This window comes from Pristis pectinata, chromosome 8, assembly GCF_009764475.1.
Source record: "Pristis pectinata isolate sPriPec2 chromosome 8, sPriPec2.1.pri, whole genome shotgun sequence".
NCBI lineage: Eukaryota > Metazoa > Chordata > Chondrichthyes > Rhinopristiformes > Pristidae > Pristis > Pristis pectinata.
Window position 1 is genome coordinate 84,255,932 of NC_067412.1, and position 21,389 is coordinate 84,277,320.

General features: G+C 39.3%; 1 protein-coding gene across 3 annotated transcripts in view; it reads left to right on the forward strand.

Annotated features, from left to right (window-relative positions):
* The window catches only part of amot (angiomotin), a 59,579-nt gene that overhangs the window by 21,516 nt on the left and 16,674 nt on the right, over positions 1-21,389 (forward strand). For all 3 annotated transcript variants that reach the window (XM_052022135.1, XM_052022136.1, XM_052022137.1), the window contains exons 2-5: positions 318-1,241; positions 8,821-9,121; positions 11,295-11,439; positions 16,360-16,452. In XM_052022135.1, the coding sequence (XP_051878095.1) occupies positions 376-1,241; positions 8,821-9,121; positions 11,295-11,439; positions 16,360-16,452 (1,405 nt within the window). In that variant the 5' untranslated portion in view covers positions 318-375. The remainder of the gene's footprint in view (positions 1-317; positions 1,242-8,820; positions 9,122-11,294; positions 11,440-16,359; positions 16,453-21,389) is intronic.

The window sequence follows — 21,389 nt, forward strand, 5'->3', positions numbered from 1 at the left end:
ATTGAGTAACTCAGACTAATGATTACAGTTGCAGCCTACCTGGTTTGTCTGGTTTATTAACGAGTACAGTTGCAACAGTTACCCACAAAGAAACTGGGGTGGGAATGTAATGTCTTTGTGTAACTTGGGTATGATCTCAGCCAGTCAGAAATTTTGTCTCAAAACTTTATCTGGAATTTGCCACTGAAAGCAATTCTTAAAATTCTACTCTTACTTAAATTCGAAGATATTTTTAATTGTGTACATGTAAAAAAAAATGTAAACAATTCTGAGATCGTGTCAAATGTTTTTTTTATCTCTTTTTCTCTCTCCTGAAGACAAGGCTCGCATTGATGTACATACCTGCAAGACATTCACAGAACACACAAGCTTGAAATGAGAAATTCAGAAGAAGGAGCAAGTGGGACAGTTCTACAGCGTTTGTTACAAGAGCAACTCCGTTATGGCAACCCCACTGAGAATCGCAACCTCCTTGCCTTGCACCAGCAGGCCACAGTAAACGTCATTGCCTTCAACAGCAATGGGTCTGTAATAGCTTCCAATGATGGCGTGACACAAGATGAGCGTCAAATGGTCCCACATTCTGCACGACAGGAACCCCAGGGCCAGGAGCTGCAGGTTGACAACAGTGTCATGGAGAAGCAGCTGCAGACCCGAGCAGCACAGAATACTGAGGAACTCCCAACCTACGAAGAGGCAAAGGTCCAATCACAGTTTTTCAGAGGACAGCAGCATACAGCAGCGGGAACTGCTTTTTTTGTTACTGGAATAAATAACCAGAAGATGAGAACTGAAGGTCGGTCCACAGTCCAAAGGGTGGGAGCCGGAAAGGTTCACCAAGATGATGGGCTAAAAGACTTGAAACAAGGTCATGTTCGCTCTCTGAGTGAACGGCTCATGCAACTCTCTTTAGCGACAAATGGTGTCAAAGCACAGTCTTCCGTTGCAAGTGGTGTGATTTCGTCCCAACAGGCAAATGACTTCTATACAAGTGCTGGCCATGTTTTGCCTCAGACGTCTGTGAAAGGGACGGACCCTCGAGGGCCCCCGCCAGAATATCCATACAAAAATACACCTACGTTAACTGTTACTTCCAAGGCTCAGGATTATGGAAATTGCTACAGTGACTTCCGATTGGGAATGGCATCTGAGGTATTAAAACCAGGCCTAAGTTCACAACATGTCAGGCCAGATGCTCCTGGTATGAGGTACCAGCCACCTCCAGATTATGGTGCTGTCAGGTAAATGAATTACATCTTTAATTCCTATAATAATTTTGTTGCTTCTGAGGTGTGAAGTCTCAGTCAATGGTTTTATGGAGAATTACAAAGAATATGATGTTCAGTATTGGTCAATCAGCCCCTATGTGGCTGTTCTGGCACTTTAAGCTTCACATACATTTCCTCCCACCCTTCTTAATCCAGTTTTATTTGCAAAGCCTTTATTCCCTTCTCCCTTGTGTGTTTAAATACCATTCACATGCAACATTCTCAGAGGTGGGTTCTGAATTTCCTATTGGATTCAATAGTGACCATCTTGTCATCTAACCTTTTGGCTTACTGATGCCCTCTTTTCCACACACCCAACCCCAACACCCCATTCATCTTTGTTTACTCAATCAAACTCTCATAATCTTGACTTGCTTCTATTAGATCACCTATCTGGCCTCTTTCCTAGGGAAAATGCATTGGCCTATGAGTGTAACCTCACCTGGTATTATTGTAAACCATTTTTATTGCCTCTCCACTACTATCACTTCTGTAAAATGGAGACTAGAATTACGTGTATACTCCAAGTGTGGTCTAGCTCAGATTCCATCCAAGTCTTCCTCAATTCAAAGTCAATATTTAGGTTATATTCTAAGATGGTTTGTATTGAAGTATTGTGATGAGTTCTAGTAGCCATTGTCCACATAAATAGTTAAAGAAGTGATTATCAACTGTTTAATGAAATAGGAATATTATAACTGAGCCCAATCTTGTTTTCCCCTGTGCTATATGCAAGCTCAGGACTTGTTGCTTAGCTATTAGTTGTGGGACCTGATGTGCTAGATTTTTCTTTCCATCCCTCCTTTCTCCCTGGTGTAGGGTGGTGAAGTAATCCTGATTTCGGTCTTAAATGAGAAAACTAATTCAATACAGACCCTAGATCAAACCTGGAACCTTATTGGCTTGTGTGGATGTGTACCCTGTAACCTGGTGCCAAGTCCTGGGCTATATAACTCTATTAGACTAAAAGGTATAACATTGAGTGAAGGGAGACAATCCAACAAAATGTATAGATAAGAAGTAAGATCTGGAGAAATGTAAAACTCTTGGAGATTATGGAGTTGAAAGTTGTAGAGATGGAGATGTTTGAGGCAATGGAGATTTGAATGAGGGTGGGAATTTTAATTTGCTAGATTGGTGGACCAGGATCCAAGATAGGTCAGCAAGCATGGTTTGATAGATGAACATGACTTGATGGATTATACTGGTAGAAGTAATCCAAATAAATTTGAGGTTATTGAATGTAGAGGATGGAAGACTAGCAAAATGGATACTAGTGTTTTTCTGGAAAGATCAACTAATATACAAAAACAGCATCTACTATTGCTGTAGGATTGCTGTAGATGGTAAAAACATGGAAATATCCTTTAGCTTTGATATAGCTTCCTTTTAAAACTTTATTCTGTTTTGAAATATTTTGTATTCTCTGTCTGATTTGCTGTAAATCTGTGCTGTATTGCTGAAACTCTGACAGGTCAAAACTTAATTATGCATTTTGTGAGGAATTCTTCTTTTCAATAAACATCTTAAACTACATTTATGAAGGAGCTCCAAAACAATGGGTGTGAGAAACCCTGCCATTTTTTGGTTTAGGCTGCATTCTTCAAGAATAAACCCTCTCAATTATTGCTTGCTTGGATGAGTGAGCATATCAATTAAACTTGGTGCTTTGCTCATATGTATGTGTCTAAAGAGATCTCAAACTGAAACTCTTCACAAAACTCTACCTGCACTTTGCTTCCTTAATTCTTTTCTAGTATTTGGGTATGTATCTTCTGAAAGGTTTTGGCAGATTTTGGTGGCATTGGCAAGCCCAGCATTAATGGACCATGATCAAATGGTGGTGAGCTGTGCCTTCATCTGCAGCAGTCCTTGTGAAGATATTTCCACAGTGCTATTGGGGAGGACATTCCAGGGTTTAGACCTGGGTTTTGTGATAAAATTCCAAGTCAGGATGGTGTGCAATTAGGAGATGAACATATTGATGTATTGTATAAAGTTAGAGTTCACTGAAACATTTGAAAATGGAAGCTTTTTCAAAAGAAGCTGGAAACATGAGGAATTTTCACTTAAAAAAAAACAAGGTTATTTAACTTAATCCAAACCAATTGAGACCATATGAACCTTTGGGATTCCAGTTTGTGCACATTGCTCTGACTAATTTTAAACATGCACATATATTAGAATTCTGTGCAGTTTGTTTTTGGGGCAAGTCCCAAAGGCAAATTGGTCTTGTAACATTGAAAAATTGGGAAATAAAATGGCACCTAAGACTATAACACTGACAGTTTATCAGCACTGGTGGATAACCTATTCCCTTGCGAGCTACCCATGGCCCTCTTGAACTTCTAATTGTGGGCCGAACTTGTGATCTGAATTATTGTTTTTCTCCTTTCCTTCCTGTAGGGAAACACCTGGCCTCCACTTGTTGCCTTCACTGGTTACACAGCTGGGATCAGGAACTCAGATGTAACAACTTTTTGTTGTTCGAAGTACCCTTCAACATCTTCTGTAGCTCTATGCTGCAATAAACCAAGTTCTGATCCAAGAATCAATTATTTTTATAAAAAGTACCATGAATGGGCTGATCTCCTGCATTTAAAATATACAGACTATAGATGTCAGAGAAGTAAAACTGGGAAAATTCTGACTATGATTTGTGCAGTTAAGAATGTGTTGGATTTAACTGCTACAAAACTGCAGTAGTATTGCTAGCATCATCTTGCTTGTTTTTAAAAAAAAACAACTTGAAGAATAAGTGGGCATGGGTATTACTGCTGAAATCAGACAAAGTGGGGTGAAATATCCCTTGTTATATATGAAGCTACAGGGAAGAATTCCAATGTGCACAGAGTTAATGCTGATGGCTAGAAGGGCTGGAACAAAAGTTGTATAATTGACCAATTTAGATGCGTGAAGCTGTTAAACACCTCTAACCAAACTTGGAAAATGCACTTTGTGCTGTAGTAGTTGAAAACCTGATTTGTTTAAAGGACGTGGGCATCTGGCAAAGCCAGCATTTACTGCCTATTCCTAATTGCCCTTGAGCTACCTTATTAAACTTTCTCCTGAAATTCCAACATCCCAGCATTCCAACATTCTTAAGTCAACATGTTTCACTCTGCATAATATCAGGAAATGGCTGAGGATACTAGGTACAGCCGAGACTATGGAACTAGACAACATCTGCAATCCTGAACTAGCTGCAGTTCCAGTACACTTGCAATACTGGCATCCAGACAGCAGTTTGGAAAAATAGGAGGTTTGTTCCGTTCTCAAAAAGCAGGACAAATCAAATACTTCTAACTATCTCCCAATCAATCTACCCTAGATCATCAGCAAAGAGACGGAAGGCATTGTTGAAAGTGCTGTTGAATAGTTGTTCCTCACCAATGGCCTACTCGCCAGTGCACAGTTTTGGTTTCATCTGGATCTCTCCCCTAGATTTCATCATAGTTTTGATCCAAGCAGAGACCAAAGCACTAACTTCCAGAGGTGAGAAGAAAGTAACTGCCCTTAATATCATGGTTTAATTTGACTGAGTTTGGCATTGAAGAGCCCTGGTAAAATGGGCATCAACGGAAAAACACCCTATTGGTTGAATTTGTACTTCGCACAAAGGAAGAGATGTGCTTGTTGGAGGTCAATCTTCCCAGCCAAAGGACATCGCTGTAGAAGTTCCTCGGGGCAGTGTCCTGGGCCCAACTGGTCTTCAGCTGCTTCATCAATGACCTTCCCTCCAGCATATGATCAAAAGTTTAGGATGTTCACTGACGATTGCATTATGTTGAATTCCAAACACGCTCCTCACCAGATGAAGCAGCCCATGCCTACATGCAGTGGGATCTAGACCATACTCGGGCTGATAAGTAACATTCATGCTACAAAGGTGCCAACCTGTGATCATTCCAACAAGAGTCTAAATATTTACTCTTAACATTTAATGGTGTTTTCATCAGTGAGATTCTACCATCAATATCCTGGGGGTCAGCATGGACTAGAAACTCATCCAGAACCCACATGTATTGTGGTTACAAGAGTAGGTTAGAGGCAGGGCATCCAGCAATAAGTAATACCTCTGACACCTAAAACCATTCCACTCTCTACAAGCTAGAATGTAATGGGATATTCCCCACTTGTTTGGATGAGTGCAGCTCCAACAGCTCAATACCATCCAGAACAGAGTAGGTGACTTGATTGGTACCCCATCCATCACCCTAAAATTCATTTGTTTCACCACTAATGTAGAGTGGCTGCAGTGTGTACACTGGTTTTATCAGTTTCTCACCTAGGATATTCCAACAGCACCTCCCAAATCTATGACCTCAACCACCAAAAAGAATGATGTCTTAGGTTGATAGAAATGCAGTCACTTGCATGTTTCCCACAGCTCCTCCCCCCCCCCCCCCCCCCCCCCCCCACCCCCACACTGTACACCTACCTGACATGGAAGTAATCACTGATCCTTCATTGTCGCTGGGTCTACATCTTGGAAGTCCCTATCCATTAACGTTGTGGATGGACTGCAACAGTTCAAGAAGGCGGCTCACGATCACTTGTAGGGAAATTACGAATGAGCAATAAATGTTGGTCATTCCAGCAACACCTGTATATTTAAAAAAAAAAGTGGATGTTTTTGGGTAGGGAGTTACTGGATTTAGGTATAGCAACAACATGCAAAGTCACTTTGTATGACTTAAAAGGGAACCTACGGGTGGTGGTGTTCCCATGTGCCTGCTGCCCTCTGGTAGAGGTTGGAGAAAATGCTGCGTTAACTTTGATCCATTTGCAACAATTCCCGGTTAGCTCCAAATGCCTAACACTTCTAGGTTTCTCACAATTTTAAAAAGTATTCTTTTTTTATTACCCCCCACTCTTTTCTGGATTCCATATTTTTCCTAATTTATATTCCATCTGCTATGTATTCACTCATTTACTCATAGGTCTATATCTTCTTGACAACTCTATATCCTTCCCACAGCTTTATACCATCAACAAACTTGGATATTTTACACCTGGTTACCTCACTGATCTCTGATATGGATTGTGAATAGCTGGAACCATGGCACCAGTCCCTGCCACCTCCCAGTGGAAAAAGTGGCCTGTTTATTCCTGTTATCTTCTGGCCATTAAACCAATCCTCAATCCATACCAGTAAATTATCCCCAATCTCATGTGCTCTACCTGTTGTGTGATAGCTTATCAAAGGTCTTCTGAAAATCCAAATACACCACACCATCTCGTTCCCTTGTCTATTAAGCTGTTTACAATATATTTTTTTTAAAAAGCTCGATTTGTCAAACATGATTTCTCTTTCAAAAGTTCATGCTGTTCCTGCCCAATCCAATGATTATTTTCCAAATGTTTTGTTACCTGACAGTAAATTCTTTACTTCCATTGTCTGGCTAACTTTCTGTGGTATCCTCCTTTTTTAAAAACTGTTGGTTACTTTTGCTACCATCAAATCTGTGGGAACTGTTCTGGAAACAATGGAGTTTTGGAAGGCAAGTGCAGACACAATCTCTAGCCACCGCTTACAAAACATTGGCATGCAGGTCATCAGTTCCTGGGGGTTCACTAGTTTTCAGCTACTGTTGAATACTATTTCTTTGATACTAATGCTAATTTCTTTCGACTTCCCCCTTCCATTAGCCCACTTGTTCTCTCCTACTATCAGATTTTCAGTGTGTTCTTGAGTGAAGACGGACAAACCACTTCTGTTTAATTTTTTTCTGTCATTTCCTTATTCTGGAATATAGTTTCTCCTGCCTCAGTCTGTCAGGGAGCCGTCTTTTTTCCTTTTATCCCTTCGGCTCCTGTCAAAGAGCATAGTTTTCCTCAATAGAACCTTAGATATGTTTTATGTTTCTCATTGGATTACTATCGTTTCTGTTTTCCTATCGCCTTCTAGGTCTGCCTTTATGGAATTTTGAAACTGCCCAACCAATTTGCTTTAGCAATATTATAAGACCTTTCCTTTGTCATACTATCTTTAACTTGTTATTTGCAGTTGGAATTATCTCAGGAGTTCCCTCTCTAAACTTCTGCCTCACCATCTCCTTAAAACCAACCTACCTCATTGACTAAGCTTTTGGTCACACTCTTAATGCTTTAACTTTTGTATAGAGGTCAGTTTTTTGTCTCATTATACTTCTGCAAGGCTGTATCTTGGACTTTGTTTTACATTAAAGCATCTGCATAGATGCAAATGTTGTAGCAGTGAACTTGTTAACAAAAAAACAAATGAGGTTTAAGTTTTGGCTTGAGATTGAGCGGCATACAGTAATTATGTTCCACCATAGGTATGTAGCCAATTGAATCAGTTTATTTATGGGAGATTAGCCATTTAGAGCAAGAGTGGACAAATGAAATTGAGGTGTTGACCTGGCATAATCTAATAAAATGTCAGCTCTAGCTGCAATGGCTGATTTGTTTTTTTTTCTCCTGTTCACTTATGTTTGTGTTGCTATTGCTTTACCATCCCTAACATGTGTCTAATAAGATCTGTTGCTATAATGCTGCCTGTATTCCTGTCCCATTCAGTCATTTATCTCTGAGTCGCTATACTCTAAGGGTTACTCTGCAATGTTTTATGTGACAATTGTACTAAAATGTTGTTCTCATGGGGAAATGAGCTGACATGGGAGGGGTAGTCCACAAGTAAAATATCTTCGGAGGTTTAAAAAAATACAAAGAATCCATGCTAGGAAGAGTCACAGCTCAAAACCCAAATAATTTTTTTTAAGCCTCATCAATACCTGTTTGCCTCAGACTATTCAGCAGGTGCGTTTTTTTTTCTTGGCTGACTCATCTGACCAAGCTAAATGATCTTTTTATTACACTGATCGGAAAAAATGGTCTGACGGTTGCTGGAGGGCTGAGATCATACCATTCAATGGAAAGAAGCAAAGAGTAAATACCTGGTTGTTTGGCTGCAATACACCCATCAGTGGTGCGTGTAAAGCGATAACAAGAGCAGTCAAATTTCATATACTTGTTTTACTTGTCTGCAAATATTTGGGGAATTCCATCACTGTGGCCACCATTTAGCAGTTAACTTGCTCGTACTAACCAAATATGGAAAGCCACAAAAAATTCTGCAGATGCTGGAATCTGGAGCAATACACAAAAAGTGCTGGAGGAACTCAGCAGGTCAGGCAGCATCTATGGAGGGAAATAAACAGTCGATGTTTCGGGTGAAGACCCTTCATCGGGACTGGAAAGGAAGAGGGCAGAAGCCAGAATAAGGTGGTGGGGGGAGGGGGAGAAGCGCACACAGGCAGGTGATAAGCCATTTGATTTGGAGAGTCAGTGGATTTGCAGGCAAATGTGGCTCTTGTATTTGGCAAAGAGCTGAACTCTAGTGCACTTCTAGTTAGGATGAGAATTGGCTTTCCCAACTCTTTTGATGAGCCACTGACAATAGATTGGGTGGAAATGTGTTGCACTGCACAAGATGGAAGACCACCATTTTATAGCTGTTTTCTTCTACTGGGTTTACACCCTTTGTATCTGATATTAGTATTATGCATATTTATTCTTGTATTGACAGGCAAAATCAAGAGGGACAGATATTTCAGCAACTGCAGTTACAGCAGCGAAGTTATCAGCACAGCCCATCATCATCTCAGACATCCATGGGGTCTGTATCGGTGATGCAGCCCCCGGCCTCACCAATGGGTATCCAGCCTCAACAAGGCCCTCCTGCAAACCATTTGCATCAACAGTTCCAGGGAGACCCATTGGCCATTGTCTTGCGAGCTCAGCAGATGGTAGAGATCTTGTCAGAGGAAAATCGTGCCCTTCGACAGGAGCTGGAGGGATACTATGACAAAGTGGCTAAATTGCAGAAGGTAAAAAGGCCTGTTGGGCAGCTTTTACACTGCAGGTAGTATAAACAACATCTATTGTATGAAAAGATCATTCTACAAGGAATTGATGACTGGTAGAATACAAAACTGTTCTTTCATCTTTGGGGCCTTGTCCAAAGATAAGAATAAAGCGTATCATTTACCAGGGTCACCAAAATGAAGTGGTACTTATCCAGTGTACATGTTAGAACCATGAAATTATCCCTCAGTTGGCTCACAATTAATGTGACTTGCTGAAAGGCCATGAGAAATGGAAAATCTAGTAAAGGAGCTTTCTGCAAATGGGGTTGATGCATATCATTAAGAGTAAGGCAGCGATATCAGAGGTGAAAATGCTTATGAAAAGTTTAAATCCTGATCATTGACATATTCATTTTGATTAACACATCAAAATATGTATCACTAATCTAATGTGCAACACAGTTTTGTCTGTAGGTGCACCAAAATGATCAATCCTTCCAAAGTCAATTTGTTAAAGAACCCCTACTGTTTTCTTTTTATCCACTGATTCTGGCACTTGGATGAGCCTTTTGTTTTAATCAAATTTCCAAACCAGGATAATTAGAGATCCATAATGACAGAACCTTTCTCATTGCCAACATGGAGTTTACACAAGGATGTGCCACACTTGCTTTCGTCTAGAGAGCTCTGGTGCGGAGTGATGATAATGGTAAACTCAGTCTTGGGTAAGCATGTATGTGGGGATGCTGAGTTTAACCAGCTAAGTCTGCACAGATGTCAGAATGCAGTTTCTATCTGTTTGTTCAGCTAAGAGCATCTATGTTAACATATTGGTTTACAGATTAGTTGCAGATAACCCTTCTGTTCCTTCAGTTTCAAATAATGTGCTGAGATACCTGGCTATCATCATGCTCTCAGTTACTTTGGAACTGAAAGCTCGTAATCCTGGGCATTATTGACCCTAAGGAGTCTGTAGTTATCTCCCCTCATCCCTTTCTCTCCCAAAAGAGCAGTAATCACTAATTGGTTGCTAGGCAGTTGGTAAGCACATATAAGTTCTTACTGAGCTCCTCGTGTAGCACATTAACCAGTATGAACAATTATTCTACTGTGTTCCTGATTACAGAATGGATGCATATCGCACCTGTCAGAGCCACAATAGTCAGAAGTTTGTGCCTTCAATAATGCCTGCCAACCATTAGGTTCAGTATGACACTGAGCTGTGCATTAAGGCATATAAAGGTGGTGAGTCAGATGTTTTTGCCTACATCTGTTTATAGGGGACAAACGCTTGTTTGAAGAGCGTCGGGAGAACTGGCTTGAACAGAAGAGCTCTGGGCAAATTTTGAGACTTGAGCTAGAGGTGTGGTTGATTGCACAAGTTAATTTTAGAGCAAATGGACGTAAATGCAGAATAAGCATTTGACTCCAACCATAAGAACTAAATTAGATTTCTCAGTTTTCTCAATGTTGGCAAGCGGTCCTGATAGAAAAACAAATTACCCAAGATTAAACTGAGGAAAAAGATAGGGCAAATAAATTGGCAGGTTACTTAAGTCTACTATTTTCATTTGTTTTTGCAGTTGACCTCTGAGCTTGTAATTAGTATGTAGCATGGATGGCTGAAAAAAGGAGGAAGTAATTCCAAAACAAGTTAGAGAGGTTGCTCTAATGCTTGGGGGGGAAAAACCTATTTATTCCTGGGATCTTTTCCAATTCTCTCTGCAATGCACTTTACCCACTTGATTCCCTAGTGGCTGGTGGGTACCCTGGTCAGCTATCAAACAGAGGTCATAAGCTTAGTCAATAAATGCAGCTTTGCTAGTGCCACTCACCTGCCAAAGCATTTTACTTTTAAATGCGCAGTTTTTCAATAAGTAGAATTCCATGGTATCTTCCTCATTTTGTTCATTGCTGTAGCATTGACTGGCACGCCCATTGATTTACAAATGCTTCCTTCTGAGTGCTTGTTTTAAATCCTTTAGGATGGTATCAGCTACTTGTGGGGGGAAAAACAGTACTGTTATGGCGATCAAGTATTTTAATGGAAATAAAGTGCCGGTACATGAATGTAGCTGCAGTGCAGTTTTGGTTCTGGCTGCATGCTCCAGAATGTTCGGGACAAATGCTATGGGTCAAGCAGTGGTCAAGCAGTGGTAAAGCAGTTCATTAGAAACATTTCCCCCTGTTACAGCTGGAAATGGAAATTGAGCGAGTTTCAGAAGCTTATGAGAACCTGGTGAAGTCGTCTTCCAAGAAAGAAAGCTTGGAAAAAGCCATGCGGAACAAGTTAGAAGGAGAAATCCGGAGACTTCATGATTTCAATCGAGATCTAAGAGGTAAGGCATGTCTTGCTGCTTCAGTAAGATTAGACTAAATGGTCGGGGTAGAAAATGTTAGGTCTAGATTTAATAGTAAGCAGCATATGTAAATGAAAGCTTACCATGTATCAATTCACACCTTTCTATCAGAATCTGGTTTATCATCACTGACATATGTCGTGACATTTGTTTTACAGCAGCAGTACAGTGCAAGACATAAAAATTAATGTGTTACCAAAAAATAAATAAATAGTGCAAAAGAGGAATAACAAGGTAATTACATTCTTAAAAAAACATTTGGATCTTTCCTGCCCATTTCCAGGAAAGAAAATGGGAACACTATTTGGCCCTATGCTTCTGGCAATGCTGCTACACAGACCCAGTTTTTTTTTTATTCTGCTTTTGCTTGAGTGAGGGATTGTCCTTGTCCTTCCCTTGGCGACATGGCTCTTCTTTGTGCCTGCCTTTTGCTGGTAAATGGGAAAGGTTGCTGACACTTGTCTCTGAACCACAAAACGATGCAGTAATGGGCAGGGAATGTTAAGACGAGGGTTTGAAAGGGACTTTTCAGGTTTGTGAATGGTCTCTAGTGAAATATTCTTTTATACTGGCTGGTGTATCAGCAGCAAGGACACTTTGGAGGCTGTCACAAATGGATTGAAGGAATAACATGAAAGGTTAGAAATATTTTTACATCATAGTGGATTATTAGATCACATAGTGTTTTGCATTGTGTGGCAAGTGCTATAGACTCTGTGTAGTAATGGGAAGGATAAATATTTGAAAAGGGAAGATTATAAATGAATGCTGGGAAATGGAAACATTGTAGCCCTAACATCACAGGTCTCATGACCTGAATGATACTGTTGTGAAATGGTTATTATGATTTGCATTTTGAAACTGCAATAAAATGGCACTGATGCTGGCGTGCTGGTAGACAAGTTCACTGTTGAAATTCACAGGTTTTAATTTTAGTTCTTTCAGTGATATAATTGCAATCAGTGTAAACAGCACATCATGTTAGTTAGAATCAAATTCATACCATGGCAGGTGCATGTCAGGTAAAGTGGAAAGACCAAGCAGGGGGATGAGGAGGAAGTGAGCAAATATTATTTAAAGTTTTTCCCTAATTATCTTGAAACAAATAAACCTAAAGTGATGTATCAGCTGATCTTTATAGCATCATGGACAGCTGATTGTGCATCATCTTCCACAATTGGCTTTCTTCTCCAAATACTTAAGTGATGTAACTTATGGGGTGATCCATGACAGGGCAATCATGAGTCCAGGACTGGTTTCTTTCATTTCCGTCACAATCATTCCTTTGGCGTCAATCCTTGGAATTCCAGCTCTAGGAAGAAACCTCTCTGCTGGATATTACATTGCTTTATTTTCCAACCTCTTGTGCCAACACTATACTTTTTCTTCTTGTAGTTCAAACTAAATTTTCAAAATAGGGCAAGGTGCTAGACTAGTGACCAGTAAGTTTAATGTAGCTGCCAGGAAATTGTTCTGCACACAATGGTCAACCCAAAAGGAGTAGCTCCAAGTAGAGTAAGTAAAGTATTAATCTGTAGAAACATTTTCTAAAAAAAACAGTGCTATAAAGTAATTAGTATTCAATGGATGGATGATCAAAGATATGCCAAATGGCTTCACATGTTGCTGTTGCATTTTCCTTCCTCACTCTTATTTACTTTCCCCTCTTTTTAAACCTGCCTTGGTCCTGTGTGCTGCTTGCCTTTTTCAATGCATGTGTTTTTTTTCCAGTCTTGTTCTGCTGAGCTATCTCTACTTCTGTTGTGGCTTCCTTTACTCTCAACAGTAACAGATTGTGTATTTATTTAGGTTTCACTATTGTAAAGGGTGCTGAGGCACTTCACAAATGTGAAAACTGATTCCAAGTGGAAGTAGAAGAATTAGGAGTTACCTAAAGCTTGGTCAAAGAGGTAGGTTTGTAGAGATTTCAAAAGATTGCAAAGGAAGGTAGAAAGATTTAGGAGAAATATTCCCATAAATTCTGTTAAAGAAGATGAGAAGGAAGACCACAGAAGCCCAGCTTGTGAGCAGTGGAAAGGTTGGGGGGAGTTGGGTGGGGGTGGGAGATGCTTTTTCTGGCACTTAAAAAATATGAGGAGAGACTAAGGGAGCTAGGGCTTTACCCTTTGGAGAGAAGGAAGATGAGAGGAGACATGATAGAGGTATACAAAATATTAAGAGGAATAGATAGAGTAGACAGCCAGTGCCTCTTTCCCAGGGCACCAATGCTCAATACAAGAGGGCATGGCTTTAAGGTAATGGGTGGGAGGTTCAAGGGGGATATCAAAGGGAGGTTTTTTTTACCCAGAGTGTTTGTGGTTGGGGCACGGAATGTGCTGCCTGGGGCAGTGGTGGAGGCAGGTATATTGGTCAAATTCAAGAGATTGCTAGATAAGCATATGGAGGAATTTAGAATAGAGGGATATGTGGGGGGGAAGGGGTTAGATAGTCTTAGGCGAGGTTTGAAGGTCGGCACAACATTGTGGGCTGAAGGGCCTGTATTGTGCTGTACTTTCTGTGATTCTATGAAGGTTGCTGAGAAGTCAGGGAGGATAAAAATAGCAACATACAGTTCTTATTATGAATGATGATTCTCATTCATTTTCCTCTGTCTCTGCTGTCTTTCTGCACTACCGCTGTAATGTTTTGAATGCATTAAGCCATTTTTGCATTTTAGCTTTCAAAGTGCAACACTTACATTAATGATAGTGCTAGTCTTTAAAATTAGTGCTTTGCTATGCCACATTCACTGTAACGCATGGATGGATAGATTATGTATAATTTTGATTATCACTTAAATAGTACCATACAAATATTGCACAATAAGCATGAGCCAAGAATTGCAAAACTGAACATACTGCAAAGCAGTGAAGTGACTGTGTGCGGGGAGAAAATGGAGTCAAATAGGGAATACGAACAGGATTTCAGATGAGCTCATGGGACTGGTATCCAGTAAAGTAGACAAGTGAAAATGTGTACTAATTCTTCTATTAGCTCATGTAAGTGATCTTGGTTAACCAACATGAGCAATATTGCAAAACAGTACAACTTTAGATTGTTATTTGGTACATAGTGGTGGGACAATAAATTGTTGCTGAAAACAGGGAATTCATGAAAGGGCTGTTAATAATTTTGTGCAATACATGCAGCACTCTTGAAAAATGGATATCAATTTACAAGATTAAATATTAATACAAAATAATGTCTCAACGTCTCTTATTTTAAGTTTGATCTCACTTGAAGCAGTGGGTTATGCTGTAGGCAAATGAATTACATGTAGCTATTTATTGTTGCATGTGCCACCTGAAACTCTTTGCAAGACTTTAGCTTATCACTCACTTTTTAAGTATATAAGTATTCATTAATATGCAATTTGAGACTTGCCATTAATTATTTACATATCGTGCTTCAGTTGTAATTTGAGTGTTTCATGTTTGGTGGCATTTGAATTGACAGCCATTGATTTGGTGTTTCATCAATGGAGGGGCCGTCCTAATAATTCAGTTATAGGAAAACAGCTTTCAAAGTGGTTCTGCTGTAGGTCCTGTTGTAGAAACTACTGTAACAGAATCTACAGTGGTTGGTTTAATATTTAAACATCATCAAATTATGCATATTCTGATGGAAAAGCAACTTTTAAAGCTGTAATGGACAATCCATAATAAGCTCCAAGGCGACCCTCTGTGGGAGTGATTGCAGAGCTGGCTTGAGGAACTGAGTGGCCTACTCTTGCTAATTCATATGTTTGTAAACGTGTTATAAGGAATTGTTGTTTTTGGTGCATGTTGCTTCCATTAGTAGTACTTAGTTTATATATTTATTATTTCAGAAGTTGGTGTCTGGATTGTACAAAGTCAATATAACTATTATTAGCAAGAAAAAGCAGCAACATACATGTAGTGTTCTTCCTGTTGATAGTGGAAATTGGACAGCGGCCACAATGCAATTACTTCCGTTGCTTGAACTAGCTTGCACATTGCAGAAGAAAATGAAGATTTGGAGGAAAAGAGAGACCCAGAAAGAGATGTATTGTAGATAATAGCCCAAGTATTAACTTAAGGACACCATTAAGTCTCCTTATTTGTTTGACTTAACTATAAAGATTTTGATAAACCTTGAGACAGTAGTTTGTAAATGGACATTTCTGTGGCTGGTGAATTGGTGACCATGTCTACCACCAGCAGAGCAAAAGAAGGAGGTAGAAGAATTCTTTTTCTGTGCAATTTGGAATCACGTTTTTTTTTAGCTGGCAGAGACCTAACTGGGTGAGTGGTCTCCTGTGCTTATTTAAATTTTGTAGCAAACTTACCATTTTTTTTTCTCATTTGTTTCTGAGGCCAGATACACCTGAAGTTAAAATCTTGATGTCAGTTCAGTATATTCAAACTATGCATTGTACTAGTGAAGCCATCCTGAAACTTGTATTTGTACTGCTGGTTTGTTATCATTGGCAAAGTAACTGCTTGAACAAGTTTGTTCCCAACTATGCAAAAGCTGGTTTTTGTGACAACTGACACAAACCAGGCTTGCAAATGGAAGCTGAGGTAGGTCATAGATTTTGACTGAAGTTTGGTCACATGCTCATTGCCATCCTTATGGACTATTAAGGGCAATCAAAAAAAATCCCTTGTTTGGACTGACCTTTCCCAAAACTGGTGCAGATGCAGATAAGTGATCATAAATTATAAAGGAAACTGTGTATAGTGATTTATAAATGGGTCTTTATCCATAGCACAGACAGAAGAAGCTGGTTTTGTCAGAATTGCTTCAGAGATGCAGTTTTGTAACATTTACCTGCTGGAAAATGACACTTTCAGAATTCTATTACTCAGTTATTCTTAACATTCAATTGTCTTCGCGACTTGGCTATTTCATTGTCTTGTGTTTTATGAATTGTAGATCGTCTGGAAACTGCTAACAAACAGCTTGCTGTTAAAGAATGTGAAGGTTCCGAAGACAACCGTAAGACTATCGCTCAGCTCATTGGTCAGAGTAAGTAAGCTTTTCTTGTTTGAACTCCAAGAAACAATTAATTCAGTAACCGAAGCTAGTGCTAAAGCCTGGGAACTAATCCACAATCACTTAGCCACTGAAAGGATTCTATACTGACTCTTGCCACTGGCCTTTGAAATTTTGAGTTGGACGTTGTCATTGTAAATCTGCGTACATATGGTAAAGCCTTCTGTTGTTGTTATAATGATTACCTTTGACCCCACTTTTTGGGGCATCGGTCCTGATAGAAAATGCAACCAAAACTTTCCTCGGCTACTGACTTACTGCTTGCCACATTGGATAGTGGAATTTGATGCAATAGCTAATAGTGCTTAATGTTCCAAACTTTGTTTCATGGCTATCACGGACATTTTCTTAAGAATCTAAGAAGCAGTAGGTACTAGTAGGCTTTGAATCTGCTACCACACCAAGATTTTACTGTTCTGGTTTTTGGCCTTAACTCCACTTTCCTCTCTCTTGTGGAAGTAATTTACGTAAATTGTCTTTTGTGTTTTAATTCTCTAATCCTCTGGTTATCCTCAAACTGAGGTTGGGTTTTGGGCTTTCTTGTCGACTTCTGCCATTGGCTAATAAAAGCAGCCTCTAGGAGATGCCAAAGTCTGATCAAGGTTATGACTCTTGTTGATATTTTTGATATTTTATCCTCTGCGGACAGTAGACAGGTGAACAAGGTTCGTATTGAAGTTGCATCCATACCTATCTGTATTATACCTACATGTGTAATGTTATTAGTGGTTATTATGCTGAGTTATTATTTATTGTACCTGTAGCTCTTGGTGATGTTGCCATTTTGTTTTGTGCTTCCCCAATGTAATAAAGTGGCAACCATGAAACTGCCGACTTTGTGCTGATTGTAGAACTGTAGTCTCCATCTGAGATGCCTGTCATACTTTGAGGAAGCTAATAATAATCCAGTAACAGTGGAGTTTCTGTTTGAAAGGTCATCAATTGGTCATCACATAGTGCACAACTATGTGAAATTTTCATGCTGTGCCCAGTTGGACTGTGAAAATTACATATTCTATTCTTCCACTTTGGATTATGTCAGAGCATTCTGTATCATTGAAATACTGTCACTAGTATTAGAAGAAATTATTTGAGCTCGTGAATTCAGTTATTTTAAACAAGCGGCAGTGGAACAAGATTTTCTTCTGTTCGTAGAATGTTTTGTTTATCACTAGACCCAACAGTTAATGTAAATTCTTCAACATGTTCTCCCAATGAGTTCCTGACATTTACTTCTGCACTGAACTCTGGATATTTTAAAAATGTGTATTTTTTGATATATTTTAATCATCATCACTTATAATACACCTGGCATGATCAGCTTCGTTATGTATATGGACTGTACGTTTATTCTTTAGTGAAGTATATTTTCCTGCTCCTCCCTAGAACTATTATATCTAAATCATAAATCTTTGGGAATTTGCACATTCTTTTTATGATCTCATGAGTTTCCCAGATGCTCTGGTTTCTTCCTACAATACCAAAGATGTGCACATTGGTAGATTAAGTGGCTACTCTAAATTATTCCTAGTGTAACTGGGTGATGGGAGATTTGAGGGGGAATTAATGGGCATGTGGAAGAGAATGAATTGCTGGGGAATGTATGGGGGAATGCGACTGATGAGAATGCACTGAGAGCTGGCATGGAATCATTTGGCTGAATGACCTTTTCCTATGTTTTAAGGGAATATGAAACAAAACCATCACCCTCGTGGTATTTTTGCAAAAAGCTTGGCTGTTTATAATCAATAGATAATTGTATATTTTTAACAGTGTTAACTTTGTAAGTCTGAATAATAGTCCCAATTGCAGCTGAGTATCCGTACTCCATTCTGGCCAACATGTCAAGGCATTCCTACAATAATGTGGCTGGCAAGTTTAATCTTTGATTCTCCAAATGCTCTGCACTTTATTCCCAAGAGCACAGTGTCTGGTACGTGTAGTGAGCTTTGATGTCCAACAGGCACCCTGTTCTTTGCTAAAAATGATGTCCTGGATTTTGCCTTGCACAGGAGAGTTATCCAAGTACACAAGTTAGTAAAATGTGTACAGCGAAGTAGGGAGGTGGCAGTGTCAGAATAATTGAAGGCCAGAGAATATTGCAATTTGTGAATTTGTTTTTGTTCTTTATCCAAAAATAAGAGATTTGATTTTGTTTTAAGTTTTCAAGAGATAAGTGTTTATTAAATGAAAAAAGATAATCATGGTGTTGTAAAATACCTGTGTCTCCTGGGACAATCTAGAATGAATCTTGCACATAGAATTAAAATTTCCTTTCCTTTTGATTGTCGCAATAAATGATGGGCTGACATAACAACACAAGCATGTAAGTGCCCATGTCCTACCTTGAGTATTTTGGCTGTTGAGATAGAGAGCAGGCATTCCATGACAAATGAGAGCTGTGTGGAACAGAGTAACTACCCCTTCAGCTGCTTGAGTTTTCTTTTGGCTTACAAATTTAGAAATTGCTCTGTGCATACCAAATAGCTAATCTGTAAGTTTCCCACAGAATTTCCAACAAAGGCTCTTTCTTGAACTATTTTCAAAGTGGAGTTTACACAGTAGGTTTTTATATAAAGATCATAATTTTTGTAGTTGTTAAGTTCTTGTTATTCAAAGAAAATAAAACCCTTGGATTTGTTTGTCTGTCCACTCTATTTCTTTTGGGTGGTCAGACTTTTTGTTAACGCGTTCCTCATAGCCAAACTGTTTACCTGATTAGTTGGTCCCATTTGATTTGTCGTTTAAGTGATTGTTGTGGTTGAATAAATACACAAACCATTCTTCCTTTCTCACCTTTGTCCCGATGTTGTCTCCACCTGTAGGGAGGATGATGTGTCTGAGTCTGTGGCACTAAAGATGGTACCAAAGGTTCTTCATGCATTTCCTATCATGGCGCTTAAATCTAGCATGGTGAACCAATGAGTTATGGTCCTTATATACCACTTGAGTTTCTTCTGTACTGGAACCTCTTCAGTAATTGCGATGTGACAATTTACCTCCCTGTAGTGTAGATATTGCAATTTTTCAAACTCTTATGTATTGAGGCAGTAAGGAAAAAATTGCAATCGATTTCAAGCAACCCTGAATGAAATACTTTCATTACAGAATTGTAATGCTGTGCAGATCCTGAATTTGTGCCTCCGGATGACATTATATGCCAAGCTCTCAGCTTATAAATATGTAATAGGCTTAGAGTTTCCAGTAGTCAACTGCAGATTACCTGGTGAATATACATCCAGAATATTGCAATCTTATAACCAACTAAGTGTAGACATTAAAGTCCATAAATGACCTGGACATTTTTTCCATAGGGCTTCCACATTGGCAGGTTGTGTAGGGATGGAAATGGATCCAAAACGCACAATCCACAAAACAATTATTTAACTTTTTTTTTTAAAGCATAAACATTGAAGAAGAAATACCTCTTGTAGTAACTGGCTGTTTCCTGGTTAAACAATGAATCTAAAATTGATCAATATGTATGTGCTGTGTAAATTCCAGTGATGTCAGTTCAACAGGAAAACTCTTGGGTGTGTCCATGCCAGCACTTGAAAACCAGTTAGACAAGTGAAATATTCAATAAAACCTAAACTGGCCAATAATGAATTCATGCAGTAGATCTCCCCAGGCCTGGGTTTGGGCAATGCAATGCGCTGTTTCTAATCCACAGTAACTGTGGTTTGATGTAACATCTGTCACCTGGAACACCTGGGAAGATGGGTGTATCCTAGGAAGACTGTCAGGCACAGCAGTGTCACAGAATTAAGAGACTTTTTAAGGATAGACGATAGTAAGTTCAATAAGAGTTGTAGGTTATGAGAAATTCCAGGCAGGCTGGGATGATATGTCTGAGACATAGATTGCTGACAATTGCTTAGACAGGGTGGGGTAAAATGGCAAAACAGATTTGATGAATATTCATTTATATTGATACTTCTGGTATTCTCTGTGTGCTGTTTATGCACACAGCAAATTTATCCATCACAGTTTTGTTACAGAGATGAGAAAGGACAAACGTGTTCAAGTTAGAGGAGTCACTACTTGTAGTGTAGCATGTAAAAGAAATGAGAATCATATCAAACCCTTTCTAGATCAAAGCGACTGCTCTCCTGACAGTTTCCCCAATTATTTTAAATTCATGTCCCTTGGCTACCAGTCCTCCTGCCAGTCAAAATGGTTTCACCTTTATTCCATTAAGGTCCTTCCTAATTTTGAAAACGTCTATTAACACCTTATCAGCTTTGCTCCTATGAAAAACAATTCCCACTTCTCTGGTCTTCTCTTTGTATCAGTCTACCAAATGTCGTCTTCACCTTCTACAAAGCAGTTGGATGACACACCAGGGTTTGAATAGGATTGAGTATTTGTAAATAAGATCCTTGATGTCTCAACAGACTTGATATGTAAACTAGAACATAAGGGAATGATCTAGTAGGAAGACAAAATTTGATTTGAGTATGGCACCAAGAAAATCATTTCCTATATTAAACACTTTAAATATGAGCTTGCTTAATTGCAGGGTGGGGGGTGGGGGTGAAAGGGGTTGAGGAAGTGCTGTGGGTGGAGGGTTGAAAATTGTAGCTACGATCCACTTGCAATTGTTTGAGGCTGCATTGTCTTGCATTACTGCCATTTGTTAATCTGCACTTAGTGTTCATAATGTTCAGTACTCTCGCTGTAATCTCCCAGAAATGCAGATAAAGGATTTGTGGTGTTATCGCCCAAAACCCTAACTGCACCCCTCCAAACTAATCTCCACTCCACTCACTATCTTTAGTGGGATACTATCAGGATAGAGCTATAGTTTGCTCATTATTATCTATTTGTATAACAGACAGGCTTCTGCTAATAGTTTGCCCAGTATAACTTGCATCTCCTGTATTTTAATTAAAGGAGTTTTCTGCTTT